The 14,475-nt window shown below is 40.4% G+C and overlaps 1 protein-coding gene across 1 annotated transcript in view; it reads left to right on the top strand.

Moving 5' to 3' along the window:
• Window positions 1–14,475, top strand: part of MNAT1 (MNAT1 component of CDK activating kinase) — a 129,086-nt gene that overhangs the window by 24,353 nt on the left and 90,258 nt on the right. The window contains exon 2 of the mRNA XM_075503801.1: window positions 13,761–13,913. Coding sequence (XP_075359916.1) covers window positions 13,761–13,913 — 153 coding nt within the window. The remainder of the gene's footprint in view (window positions 1–13,760; window positions 13,914–14,475) is intronic.

Raw genomic sequence — 14,475 nt, 5'->3', positions numbered from 1 at the left:
ATACTGTTCGCTGTTTCTCAGACCAGGAACAATGTTCTTCACACACAGCTTTAATACAGCTGTTGTGAGCCTAAATAAATGCCACTTTTGAATACACGCGCAGATCCCATATAATTATGGAGCAGCGTGGTGTTAATGAGAGAACCTGCAGCGTTGTTCAATGCTTCTCAGGAGATGTTTGGATAAAACAGATAAGCTCAAATATTGTCTGGAACCGATCATCTGAATCTTGGGCCAGATTTCTATTTCCTTACTTGTTTTCAGTGGCTCTTTACTTAATCAGTGGAACTAGTGGGCTATGGTGCCATGCAGCATAAGGCTGTAGCCATGGTTAATGATGGGTTTTGGTTGTCTGCATGATATTTACAGCTGAAGCAGTGAATGGAAATTTTGAGAACTTTTTTTTTTTCAGTTAACATTATGCAGAGATAGGAATGAACAAAAATATTGTGCAAAACGAGTAAGTTAGAGCAGTTCTGCAGAGGGTGGCAGGTGGGGTTTATGCTAAAACAGGCATTCAAAAATACTTCTTCCAGGCTATTTCCACGTACGAATAACGAGCCCCACACAAACGCCCAACAAATCTGTGCTCCGAGTTTGGTGTTTATGCATGGGAGGAACTCCACTTAATGAAGAACAGATTTGTGGGTATTTATCTGACTTCAAATTGTTTGACAACAATTCGATGGTGATCAGCATACCAATGTGGGGAGACAGCTGTGTGTTGTCCCCCTGTATCCTCTGCAGCCTCTTGTCCTGGTGTCTGCATCCACGGCTGAGTAACTACACTGGGGTGTTCTGTTTTGTGTGGTTTGTGGCATAACGGATACTGATATAAATACAAACAAACAAGAATATAATGTATTTTGCTAAAATATAATTTATTCTTTTGCTTTTGCCTTTTTGATCCTCCATTAATACATGTTGTCTTGCTTCTTGCTCCGACATTGTGCAACTGATTCGCATTGTCTCTCCTACTAACAAATATTAAAAGAATGAATATGCATCACACATTTTCATCATGATAAAATAGTTTGAAATGTGCCACAACTTTGCGAGAACAGTTTGTGTTACCTCTGTGGTATGGTGAGTAATGTATTTGCTTACTTAGAGTCCTGTTTGATAACCTGTGAAGCTACCTCCAACTTCATTGAAATAGGGGTGCGTTTTTATTCCCTACAATCTGTAGGAAATGGTTGAGATGCCAGCATGGCTAATGAAGGTCTGACACGTCCTCCTTATTTTTGATTAATACCTTCCTCTAAAAGTAGTTGCATTGAATGTGACCTTACAATTTAACTTCAAAAAGTTTGCGTGATGTTCACCAACTGGTCTAATGTACTAAAATAGCAATTGCCGTTTATTTTTAAGCTTGAGGAAAAAGTGGTGTTTTTTTGAATGATTAAATTTACAATGCAAAAAAAAAAAGTTCCCTACCAGGCTTTAAGTAGGTCAGGATCTCTGCCACCCTTAAAAAGGAAATTACAATCTGACCTGCTCGATGGCCAGTGTGGGATGGGGGGAGGAGGTTTTGGTGTGTTTTTCCTCTTTTTTGTTAATAAGTGAAAACATACTTATTTTTGAGATTGTTTCACTGGCCATGTGTTGTATATTGTAGGGTATTTCAATACATCCCTGAATTATTTATCATGCTGTGTCCCACCAAGAATGTAATCTTAAGGTCTCCACTGTTTATGAAGCACAGTCTATATTTTATCTCATGCTGAGAAAGGATGTGATAATGGTTGTTTAGGGATTATGTGAAAATGGAGTGAGGAATGACCCTCAAAAATTGGTAGGAAGTAGGAGACTCCCAAATGAGACTAGGGAAGTGGAGAAGCTGTTTGAATTGCTACTGTTGGGATTTTCTAATTAATATCTCCTTTGCACTTATACTGGTGAAAACGAAGATTGGCGAGATAAGCTTTTTCAAGAAAACTCAATAAAATCTGTTGAGTTGCAGTAACTAAAACTAAACCTGTAACTCTACTAACTTGCCTTTATTAGTGCTGCAGTGCCAGAGACTGCAGCCGCAGAGCGTGATAAGGTGCTTGTGATGCTAAAGATCATTAGTGGATCAAAAGTGCCGGCTCTGGGAAGTGATATGACGCAAATGAGCTTTAGGCACAAGGCTAGCACAGACTTTCCTAAATAAGGGATCCGTTGCAACAACAGATGCCTCACTCATTTTTGGGTTCATTCTTTACATCTCCTTTAGTTGTTTTAAGTTACAAAACAAGTAGATTTGTCAAAACCTTAGTGCTGGGTTGCAGAGCTCTGTGTGGCCCATGGCATGTTTGGGGCAGATGTTTGGCAGGTGTCTCTGGACAGTAGTGCACGGCTCTGTAGAAGGGCAGGGAATGACCCTGGTGGTCCCTTGCACCCCTGTTTCTGTGTGTGATTATGTTGAGGTAAACTTGTTCAGCGAGCCCTGAACAGTTTGTTAGATTTTTTTTTTTTAAATTATACATATCTTGCATGTTGAAGATATATATATATATATATATATATATATATATATATATATTATTTTTTCCTATGTTTTGAAAAATAGAAATACACGAACTTTCACTCTTTGCAAATGGATGTTTCTTTTTTTAAAATGCCAGTCTTTCTTTTTGCCCAGGCTTATTTCTTTAAGGATTAAGTCTGCATTTGGATGAAAGATGGCAATAAAATGTTATTGAGTTGGGTTTTTTGTTTGTTTTTCTTTCTTCTGATGAGATTTTCTGCAACTTGATGTTAAGAATAATTTAGACTCTGCTCTGTAAGGTATTTAAGGACTGCATAGAGATCATTCTTCCTTCTCTGACATCCAGCTATTCAAATTGTAATAGTAAAGGCAACAGAGATTTAGCAAGTCATTCTAAATGGTTCTTTAGGGCAGGAAATAAAGAATGCCCCAATCAATTGAAATTCCAGTAGGGAATTAGGATATGATGTAAAATTACCTACACTAGTCTGGGAAACCAGAGTGCTCTCAACAGCAAAAGTATTACTGAGTCCTTAGTATTCAAAGGCTACTGGTGCTTTTGGTCTGTCTTACTGAAAAGGCAGCACTCTTGGGAAGCAGTTTGTTCCCTAAGGCCGTATCGGACTGATGAAGAGGCAGGAATGGAGATTAGTTGAGTCATGACCACCACCTTTTGCTGCACAGCAGTCGTTCATCTAAACTTGTTTTACTTGTGAGCTAAGGCATGGCGTAGTGCAAGGTGTACAGAAGTACACATCAGCGAATATGTACTTGCTACTAGAAGATTTTTTTTTACGTGGTAGTAGAATATAAATCCATATTAAATTACATGTACTGTCTGAAGTAAGACAAGCTGAGAATGCTTACTCTGTAGTTTTCTTCTGTGCTATTGTATCAGCTATTAAAGAAAGACAAGCAGAATGGTATAATCTTACCTTCTCTCTTTTTCCACAAGGTGAAAAATATCGATCCAAATGAATCAAGTTTTGAACTCTGAGACATATACATATTATGATTTATGCCAGAGATGATAAATTAATTGGTTATTGATAAAATAATACCAATCTGTGTAATTTATGAAAGACTGCTTTAGACTGATGGTTAGGAGTTACTTCTGTTAATGAGCGAAGAAGCAGGTGCCAGAACATCTGTGCCATGCATATTGTCCTTTAAAAAAAATTTTCAGTATTCAAAGATGCATATAATATTTCAGTATCTTCACCAAAATGAGCTTTTCTCTCTCCTTTTTTATTTTTCTTCCCGAGTTGTTGTCTCGGGGTTTCAGAATTTAGAGCACGTAGCTAGGACCATAGATAGGACTGGAGGCACCTTCTTGGTTATCAAATCTAGTTACCTGTTGAAGACAATCAGGTCATCAAATCCTCCTCGTGAGCTTATAAAACTTAATTTTGAAACTAATTTTTGCCCTGTTACTTCTATTGGATGTGGTTCCAGACTCTCACTATTGTGGCTGGTAAAAACTACAGTTTCCAGTATAAATTTTTACTCTGCTGGTTGGACCTGTTTGTTTTAGTTTAAGTAGCTTTTTCTCCTCTGATAAGCCAGTCTTCCCAATCTTGTGATCATCCTAGTTGCCCTTTTCTGCATTTATTTGGTGAGCTCATCTGTTTTGAGTGTGACCGACCAGAACTGTGCATGTCATTGCAGGTGAAGTCTCCTCACATCCTGCTGGTGAGTCTGTCTTTCTGACAGTAGCAGCTCTTCTGATGCATCCTTGAGTTGCATGTGCCTTTTCATGGCTGCATCACGTTGCAGAGGGACGATGAGCTACTATTTAATTGGTATATGGGTGTCTCTTCCTCTCCTTGGTGCTCTTCAAATGATGAGCTCCCAGTGACTTTGTGAGTTGTTTCAAGTGCATGAATTTGTTTTGTTCAGTTGTGTTGCCTTCTGTTTCTATTGTGGAAGGACTTGCCTGTAAAGTAGTCTTGTATGCTTTGTTTAAAATATTCTGAAATCATGTGTCATGCTTTTTGGCTCTCTTATTTTTAGCTATTCTGAAAAATACTACTTCTCTTCTGCCTGTTACCCCACCCGTTCTTGCATTGCTGGTGCTGTAACTGTGCTTTGACTCACCTTTCTAGAGGTGTGTTGATTAAGCAGCTTAGAATGCCTTGAAATAATGACAGACACTTTTTGGGTCATGTTCTCTCTCCTTATACTTTTGGATCAAGCAAAAATAGCTGGTATGCCATAAAAGCTTTGTAAGAGGGAAGGGAAGGACAAATGTTAATAAACAGCACTGGGTGCTGTTGAATTCAGAGCTTGGGAAGAGAGGAACAGCTTTTTATGCTCTCCCACACAGTGGCTATCCCCGGTAACTTAGTTCTAGGGTCTTGTTCAGACTGAAAGGACATTTCTGGGGGTCCCTGGCCATGCTGGGCATCTCCACAGGTTTCATTTACTGTGGTTACTTCCATCAACACTGGTGGGGAGCCCTCTTCCAGGGAAGTTTTTCTCCTAGAGTTGAGTTGTCTTGCCTCAGATGTTATTACGCAGTTTGTAAAGAGTGTGCTGAGTGCTGGGGAGGGTCTTCTATTGCCAGAGTTTTTGAGGATATGATCCTACATCAGCCTAAGCTGTTCAGAGGTTGCCTGCTGCGGTGCTGTCCTCTTCCCTTGCAGCTGGGCTGCAAAGCACTGGCGCTGGTGCTCATGTCACAGGCATGTCTGCAGTTGGGGTATCTACCTTTGGCAAAGCCCTCTCAGTGTCAATACATGGGTGGAAGCTGCCTGAATGGGAGCATTGTTTGTGGGATGCCCTAACCTGTCTGAAGTCTGCAGGAAGTTTGGCTGCTGGCTGAACTTGTTGGGACCTGGAGTTCACTTGAGGGTTCTCCTAGTTCTGCTTCAAGAGCAGATCTGCAAAGCTGTGTAGGTATGTAGTCGTGTTTACAAAAGTGCCTACCCGTGCTGCTGGGCACCTAGCTGCATGGTCCAGTACTAAACACAGTCCTTGTTCTCTTCATGCTTCAGCTTCCCTGGTGAATGAGTCCTAAACATGTCTGGCTTTCAAGCCTTTCATGATAGTGGTGTGATATGCTTGCTCTGCCTGGCACTTTATATTTGACAACATCCTGCTTCAGCTTTCTCACCCTGGTTGCTCATTCCTACCTTCACTTTGCCTGTTGCTATGTGCTGGTACAAGCATTTGTGGACCATGTGGTGAACCAAATGGGAGAGTTCATCTGGCTGAAAAATAACCCAGCAAATGACCATGTGGCTGCACAGATGTTTTTTCTGGCCTGCCAGAGAGGACAGCAGGGGAAGGACAGTGTACGTCAGTGTGAAGGCAGATTACAGTGGCTTCTTTGGCATTGATGCTGACTTAACATGTAGAAATACAATTTTGGTGTTCCTAGGCTGCATGTATAAATTCAAGGTTGTTAGGACTTTTGCTACTCATGAGAATGAGAGTTGGTGTCCTAACCTTTGCGTTTGGTCACTCATTTCTGACAAATTACATAAAAGGAAACAGTTGGTTTCCGTGTATCGTAAAACAAGATTTATGCAGGAGCTCCCAAGTAAAGTTTTGTCATGGCAGATTGTTCTTTCAGTCTTTGCAAACCCAGCAAGCTTCATGGTAGAGAGGACTGTTCTTTGTTACACATTGCTTTTTGAGCACTGTCAGTGTTTTCAGAGCTGTCCAGAACATGGGTGATACAGTTATTGCTCCAACAGGCTGTTTTTTTCAGTTGTTTTTAAGTGTGTGTACATAACCCACGCTGTCTCTCTGTATTTGAATACCTTAAGGAAACTGGACTGTGTACTTATGCTTTGAGTGAAATACAAGCCTATGCTCTTGGCAGAAGTTTGTCTTGGTTCCTCCCAAAAGCTGGGAGAGATGAGCCAACATACGCAGATCATTCAACAGGTATGTTTGCCAAGAGAATGGTAAAGATTTAAAACTCTCTCAAAAATCAAAACACTTGCGTGTTTCCCATTGAGACCCCAAACCACTGTTGTTTTTATGGAAAACCTTGGTCATATGCCTGGTTCTCTTACAGATGTGTGTCTTATCAACTTTATCTTCTTACTTTCTGAGATTAGACGTGAAATATGGGAGTGTCTTGTGACAAGCCCTCAGTAATGTGGTCAGGATATCCCATCATGCCACAAATACCTTTTAAAGTTTTTTCCCTTTTATCGTATAGCCATATTTCCTTGTCTTGCTTCCACATGCCGTTGTTGCACTGTGAAATGCGTTGAAAGTACAGAACAGAAGGTAACAGCCTTGTTTTGGATCAAGTAAAAGATTTGTCGTGACTATTTTGGGTCCCCAAAGTGTTTATTTTCTGTTGTCTGTGTTTTAGTTTTTTTCCAGTGTGATTTCTGGCGTATGCAGGTGTTTTGTAAGACTGAGTAAGTGAATGCTCAAAATACTTGAGTTAGTAAGACCTGCCAGCTCTGGGGGCAGTTCAACCCACACCATGGTGTAGGACTTCCTTACGAGCTAACAAATGGATACAGAAGGAGAAGGGAGCAATGTGTCTTGTATGGAGTTCAGAGTGAGATCTTAAACTTGTTAACGATAAGTATGTTTGGTTTGTGAGACAATGGGCAATGTTGAGCTGGATCACGTCTAAAAAAGTGCAGTTTCTGCATTTTAGGCAGACATGGAAAATTTCGTAATTGTGTCTTAAGTTCAGGTGTGCTGTGGGCAGCTGCTAATCCTGATAGCTACCCAATTTGGTGTTTGTTTGAGAACCTTGAAAACTTGCAAAGGTTCTTATTCAAAGAGAATAAAGCATAATAAAAGGGTTATTGATATGGTTGAATTATTATTTTAGTGCATGTGTTTGCCCAGTGGACTGTAATGGATTTGAAGTAGTTGTTCTGGTACATTGGGTAAATTCGTGGTCGATTTTGGTATGCCTAGTCATTGTGAAAACACTTATTTCTCAATGCCACACAGCTGCTCTTGAAGTGTCAAGAGTTGGCCTGTCAAGTATTGGCCTGTTTTTTGACCAAATTGACATAATTGTGCTGTAAGACATGTTTTTTATGATTGTGTGCTTAATTGACTAGGCAGCAGTATCTCATAAAGAACCACTTTTATTTAAATACCTATAGAAAAATTTTCTCTATACTATCCAGAGTTAATACCATAAAAGGTTCTTTAATTTTTTTTTTCTAGGAAAAAAGAAAAGGCTCATCTGTACTGGATAAATGTGAGTTAAGTTTCAGCTTGCTGCAAACTCTCTTGTCAAGTCCAAGCCACTTGAAATGGTTTTGTAATGGAGATGTTGAAACACAATGGGTGGTGGAAATGTTTCTGTTTATTATTAATTGACTCAGTATGTCTTTTTTTTAGTTAAAATGCCAGTCATTCAAGGCTGTAGTTCAACCACTACCTGGTCTGCTTTTTTTCTGGTGAGTGCAGTTGAGATGAACTGGTCTGTGTATCAGAGTACGTATATGGGTGTTTGGAAAGTAGGGTTAACTGTGGCTGAGAGTCTCCTAAATTTCTGAGATGTCTGGGCTCATTTAACCTCCTCCTTCCTGCAATATGGAGCAGATCTCGTCATGAGAGCTCTCATGGGCAGACAACAAAAATGAAACAAAAGTGTGTGCATGCATCCTTTTCCCAAAAGATATAAATAGTCTAAAAGAAGCATTGTATGCTCAGCAGCTTGGCAGATGATGCTGAGAATTGACATAATACAGATAGAGACAGAGTACTGGAGTCTTTCTTGGTTTTGCTTTGTCGTTTAAAGGAGGGGTTAAGATCAGCTCTCTAGAGTCTCGATACTTTTGAAAAAAAAATTAAATGTTAGCAAAGTAATCTCTGAGATTTTGTCTTGCAGTGCATGTTACTATGGGCTGAACAGACAGGAGCTGCAGACAACTGAGATAGCTTATCAACAGTATTTAAAACCAAAAATTCTCATCTGTTGATTGATAGAGTTGTGATTTCTGCCTGAAACCCGAGATGTGTCTTATTGCCATAACGAGCTGTAATCTGTACATGGCGCGTGGGCTGCTTGTGAGACCTGTTTATTTACTAGTTGAAGACAGACCCATCGTGGGTTTTTTGGCCAAATAAGGTTTTGAGAGCATTCTGAAGTTGTCTCCTTACAAGGTGAGAACAGCAAATTCCGCATTGGTAGGACTTCACAGAATCTGAACAGAGGAAGAGGGAAAGAGTAATTGGTATCTTCTTCTCCCAACTCCCTCTTGTATTTGGCAGACAGGGAAGAGAGGGCCCAAAACACATAGGCAGCTGCTTCTGCAAGTATTTGAATAAGGATTTCTGAATTCCTGAAGCTGAGGTGTGAAAAGGAAAAGGCTTATTTTCGTCCCCAACTCCCTTCTCATCTGGGAGCTACTGATCTCATAAGCTGCTTTATTCCAAGGCTCTCAGAAGCATTTGGTGTCACTGCAGTCACACTTGTTTCTCTTTCCTCTGCTTTTGATTCCTAACCTGTAACATGGGAAAAAAATTGCTTTTGCTCCGATCCCTTAGCTTTTTGGATCACAGAGGTCATCATTGCTGCAGACTCTATGGAGAACCTGCCTTCTAGGCTGGGCCTATTAGTCCACCAGCCTAGAAAATAAACCTGCAATGGCCAACTGCAAATAGTAGGTGAACTCTTGGCTATGTAGCAGAAACCACTGTGGGTTATGAGGACTTGCTAAATGTACTGAAGGTTGCAAAATAAACAGGCTTGACAGCTGTGCGCTCCAAATTGGGCCGCTCTGTCTCAGTTCAAGAATCTCTGTGCAAGAACACAAAATTGTCTAACCCAAGCTAAGCAAAAAGCCTGTGAATGTTTCTAGAAGCATCTTTCATTTAAAAATCTAGATGTCTGTCTTAAGGTTTCTCACGTGTGTGTTTTTTCCATTGGTTTTTAACGTTCCCTTGCCATAAATCAAGAGTCATTCCATTTCTGTAAGTAAATTTCCCTCTGACATCAGAATTGAGGAACAAGTGAAAACACATCTCTCTTGCTGATTCTTTCCATTCCATTTGTTTGTGGTTCAGGTCTTGGCTATATGTTGAAGGCTGTATTATTATTTTTTGATCTAAACTTTTTTTTCCATAGTAGAGAGGATCATTTGTTTTGTGTGTTACTTTAAATAACAGAAACATCTTGGTTATAAAAGCTGAAGAAGAGGGGCTTAGAGATTCTAAATATTTGATACTGTTTAATAAGTATATCTACTAAAAATAGCCTTTGTGAAGAAGGGTAGTAACTCATTCTGTAATATTCCTAGTCAACAGCAAAAGCCATAAAGATTTTTTTTCTGAAATGATTAATGGCTGCGTATCTGAAGTCCTGCACATTTTTGCTCTGCTCAGCAGAATCTAAAATTTTAAAAGGAAGAATATCTTGTACTCCTGCTTGTGAAAATAGCTCTTCCCTTATTCTGTTTTGTTTGCTCTCTTGCCAGCCAAGCTAGAAAGGTAAGCAGCACCATCAAGCTATGCTAATGTTGTGAGCCATTTTCATCTGTTTGGTGTCCAAGAGGCTTGATTCCTTATCTGCCATCATCCCTCCATGAAGTGTATGTGTGCATGTGTGGGGAATGCAGGATTGGGCACAAATCTTGTACCCTTTGAAGACACTTTGTCCAAAACAAACACTCAGTTCCAGTAAGTGTAATTGAGTTGATAAATACCAAACAGTTTTCTGGAGAGGAACCTCTGCTTGTTTTCCGCAATGTACCAAAAGCGTTTTTAGTACCATCCTGATCCTGAAGTCCTTGAACACTGACATGAGGGCATGTAGTGCTATTTGTGCATTGATGGTGCCAAGCCGTCTAGGTGCTTTATTATTTGCTTTCCTCAAAAATGCGGTGTTGTTCTAGACTGCTTAGAGACTGAGCCATTTGTTTAATATTTCATGGGGATGAAAGAGAAGAACAAGGCAGATCAAACCAGTGTCTATGGAAATGAAAATGAGCATACTGATGTTTATTATCCTGGTGTGGAAGACCAGGAGACTTTATTGTTCCTGGTGGTGTTGTGATTGCTTTTGTTGGTGACGTTACTAATAGTCTTCCTGTCATGTGCACATGTGTAACTCCCTGGGTATTTTCTATTGATATCTTCATCCGTGTTACCTGTTTTCAGGATACAAACTTAAATCCAAAAGGTAATGAAAGATTTTAGTGAATGTATGAAGTAGAATACAGATCACAGAGGCCATACAACCTCAGTGTGGAGAGGAGAATCAGAATCACACCCTGAGTGTTTGTTTAGACCTCATGTGAAGCTGTTGTCTTCAGACATATTCAGATTTGAACAAATGTATAGACCTGATTTTTAAGCATGAACATTTGTCATTGTTAGTTTATATATGTAGCCTGTGTGCATACATAATACATATATGCATATTAAGAATCGCTGATTTAAGGCTCCTAATTTAAGATAATATGTGGCCACCTGTTTTGGCCATGATTTGAAGGGGAGTTAAGCATTTGGGTGCTTTGCTTATTTGGGGAAAGCCATGTATGATGTGTTGGCCAATAAAAGATGCACTGAATGATGTCCTGCTTCCGTAGTCAGACTGTCCTTACGCTAAGGCAAATGGAGAAGAGTTGAACTTGCAAAGAAATGGAAGGATCACCTGAATTGATGTGGCCTATGTGCCATGAGGGAGCTCTGTAATGCCAGCTGTGGTGTTGGGGTGTCCCCCTGTGCTGCCCGGGATGTCTAGCTGTTGCATGGGTTGGGTACCTCTGGTGAAGTCACATAAATTGCTGCATCTCTTAAAAAAACAACGACAAAAAAGTCATGCTGTACTTTTACATTTTACAGTGTGACATAAAATTCTGTCAAGTTGTCAAGTCAGGTTTTGAAATCTTTGTTTCATGATGTGAAATAATTTACTAAATCCACCTTTATTGAAATCTGCCTTCCTGGTGTTTGCATATGCTCTGACTTTTGTGGTCTTCAGTGAAACCAAAAGGAACTTGTTTGAGAGGGATTCAGGAGATGGCTTTTTTCCTTCTTCAAGAATGAGATGGAAATGTGTGACCAAACATGTTTGCCATTGCTGGGAAAGCGGCTGCGGTTTGTGGGGGCAAGAATGACAGACCTGCTAGGAAGTAAGCTTGGGATCTAACTGTGTATATTAAATCCATCCGGAGATGGAGAGGAGACAGCATTTGGACAGAGTCCAGATCCGCCCTTGACTCGTCCTATAACCCCTTTTGAATTCAGAAGGAATTCTCTGTGAATAAATATAAGGGTGGATGTGTGTGAGTGAGTGAGAGAGAATTTGATCATCTGATGTGGGATTCCCATAGTGAGGTGTTGACTCATCTTTTTTTGTATGGAAGGCTATTTTCCAGCCTTAGAAACACTGGTTCCAGTTTGGGAAGGCATTGAAGCACTTGTATGAAGTGCTTTTCCAAGGAGGGATTTTTTCCATAGTCAAGTCCTGTGTAAACTTGAAATATCTGTGATTTTGGGGGGGGGGAGGAGGAGTGAAGTAGTTTCAGGTGCTACTGCCTGTGCATAATATCTTGCACATGGAGACCCTGTTCTGTTGGTCCTTAGGCAATACCATGATAAAAAAAAACAATACAAACACCTGCACTTGGATCCACCTGCCAAGTTCTGTAGCTTTACACTCCCTTTTCTATAACTTAAAAATAGGAAAGAGGAGGCAGGTTTTTTTTGCTGCACTTTGGTTGCTGTGTTGAGAGAGATGTACAAACAGCATGAGCTTGCCAAAACGAAGGAGACCGTGAAACTGTCCTTATGTACTGGGCTGTTGCATGCCCAGACAGGCTGGTGGAGGAAGGAGAAAACCCCTTCCCTGCCTTGCCTTCTCTCGTGTATTTAGTGTTCCTTCTACCATAGTAGTGAGCTAAAATATTTTCATGAAGAAGCATACTTCCTGAGTTGATGTCCCAGTAACTTCTGAATTTCAGACCTAGTGTGCTAAAAGGTTTGATCTTTCCCTTCCTAGATAAATTGTATTTAAATATGCTTGGTTTTCTAACTTAGAGGGATTCTGGAGCAGGAAAATGTCCAAGTAAATTCAAGGTTTGCTCTTTAATGTTGGCAGCTGCTGTGCAAGATGCATTTTGAAACTGTAGTTCTGCTTGTGTTAACAAAAAAAAAATTGCTCTAATTTTTTTTTAAATTGTAAGATACAGTTGCATTTGTTTTGCACTTTCTAATCTTGAAAACAGAAGCTGGGTAAAACTGGTTGGCTCTAGCCAGCTCTGCCTCTGCAAGTACTGGAACCAGTTCAGTTGGGGATAGGTCAGCAGGGTGAAAGTTTTGTTTAAGATCCTTCGCAACCGTGTCAGTATTGTTTCTCTTAACTTGTTTAGCTTTGGTGCTGGGTTTGTGAAGGTACAATACTGCTTAGCCCTTAATGTACCACTGTTTTGGCTTCAATATAGCAAAGCTATAAATAGACACCCCCTTGCCTCCCCAGCAGTAGGAAATGACTGCAGCAGGTGTTGTCCTCTGCTAGAAATTTGCACATTATTAGTACCCAAATACTTTTTTAAAAATTGGCTTTCTTCTTGTGTGTTCTTCCTTTATTACATGCCAACTAACTGGTCAGCAAGCATCTTGTTAAAATCTGAAATCTTCATTAAGACAAAAGAAATAAAACCAGAAAGGTATTTTTGGTTTACTTCTGTGCAGCATCTGTGTAAAGTATATTTTCTGTGCAATTTTAAAAGTATTACCGGAAGGCACGGGAAAGCTGCATAATGCTGCTCGCTGGTTAAAATGGTATTTTGATTTTTCTAGGTGTATTGGGCTGGAGTTTAGCTCAGGTTTGTTATAACAGTTCCTCCATGGTAGTACTGGTAGATCTTTGGAAGGCTGCAGGCAAGATTTGTATCCCTGCTTGTGCTGAATAGTACCTTGCACTGTGAATGGCATCAAGAAAATAAACAGGGCTTTTTGTGCAGCAAGGTAGTGCTCAGAGTAAACAAGGATACTGCAGTCTGGTCCACGTGAAATGAGTTTGATGGTGTCAATAAACAAGCTTCCCCTTGACACAAACCCCATCATTGTGTTTGGATTAACTTTCAGTCTCGGCAAAGAGGCAGAGTTGTTTGGGCAGGGAGAAAAATGCATTTGTGCTGCTGAGATGGTTTCCTTTCAGCCATGGTGGAGAGCCCTTGCCTCCTTGCCACTGTTGGGTGCTGAAGAACTAGTGAAATCAAGGGGAGATGCGCTGTGTATTTATAGTATGGGTGCGGGGAAGCAACAAAAAAGGGGGACAGTCGTGTGTTTCAGTTACTGTTTAACATGTATCTGCCTTTATACCCCCTCGTTTCTCCCACAGATGCGAGAGCTGTGTGGAACTGCTGTTTGTGAGAGGGGCTGGGAATTGCCAGGAGTGTGATACCCCCCTGCGGAAGAGTAACTTCCGGGTACAGCTCTTTGAGGATCCTGCTGTCGACAAGGAAGTGGAAATTCGGAAGAAAGTGCTGAAAATGTGAGTGTCACCAGTTAAATAACAGAAGGGGAATGTATTTCATGGGTTGCTGTTTTAAAAAATTGACTTATTGTTCCACTAGTACAGAGGAGACTTTTTTTAAAGTGACAACCCATAAAACTTGACTCCATTTAACATGGAGGGATTTTGGAGAATCTGATTTTATGTGACAACTGAGGACTGAATTCTCAACTTAGCCTTGAGGGATTCCTGCTTAGCATTGGAAAATGTAGGGTGTTTCTATGTGGCCTCCTTTGGCAAAGACTTGCCTCCTAAATGGAGATGATTAGATATTGAGGATTACAGCTGCTTTCCCTTTGAGGGGGTGAACATGGGAGTGGGGAAGAAACAGGACCTTGATTGTTTTGTTCCCTGGGGACCTGTTCTGAGAGTGGAAGGCCAGTTCCCTTCAAAATGAAAATGGACAAAAGAGAAGCTACGTTCACATTGTTTTCTACTTCACACAGCAATTGTTAGTGGAAATGCTTCCTTACAAGCCTGGTGTTACTAGTCTGTCATGCAGATTTGAGAGCTCTTGGAATTGAGATACATGGGTCTAAAA

The sequence above is a fragment of the Mycteria americana genome, chromosome 5 (assembly GCF_035582795.1).
Source record: "Mycteria americana isolate JAX WOST 10 ecotype Jacksonville Zoo and Gardens chromosome 5, USCA_MyAme_1.0, whole genome shotgun sequence".
In the NCBI taxonomy this organism is placed as follows: Eukaryota; Metazoa; Chordata; class Aves; order Ciconiiformes; family Ciconiidae; genus Mycteria; species Mycteria americana.
This window is presented reverse-complemented; position numbering and strand designations above follow the sequence as displayed.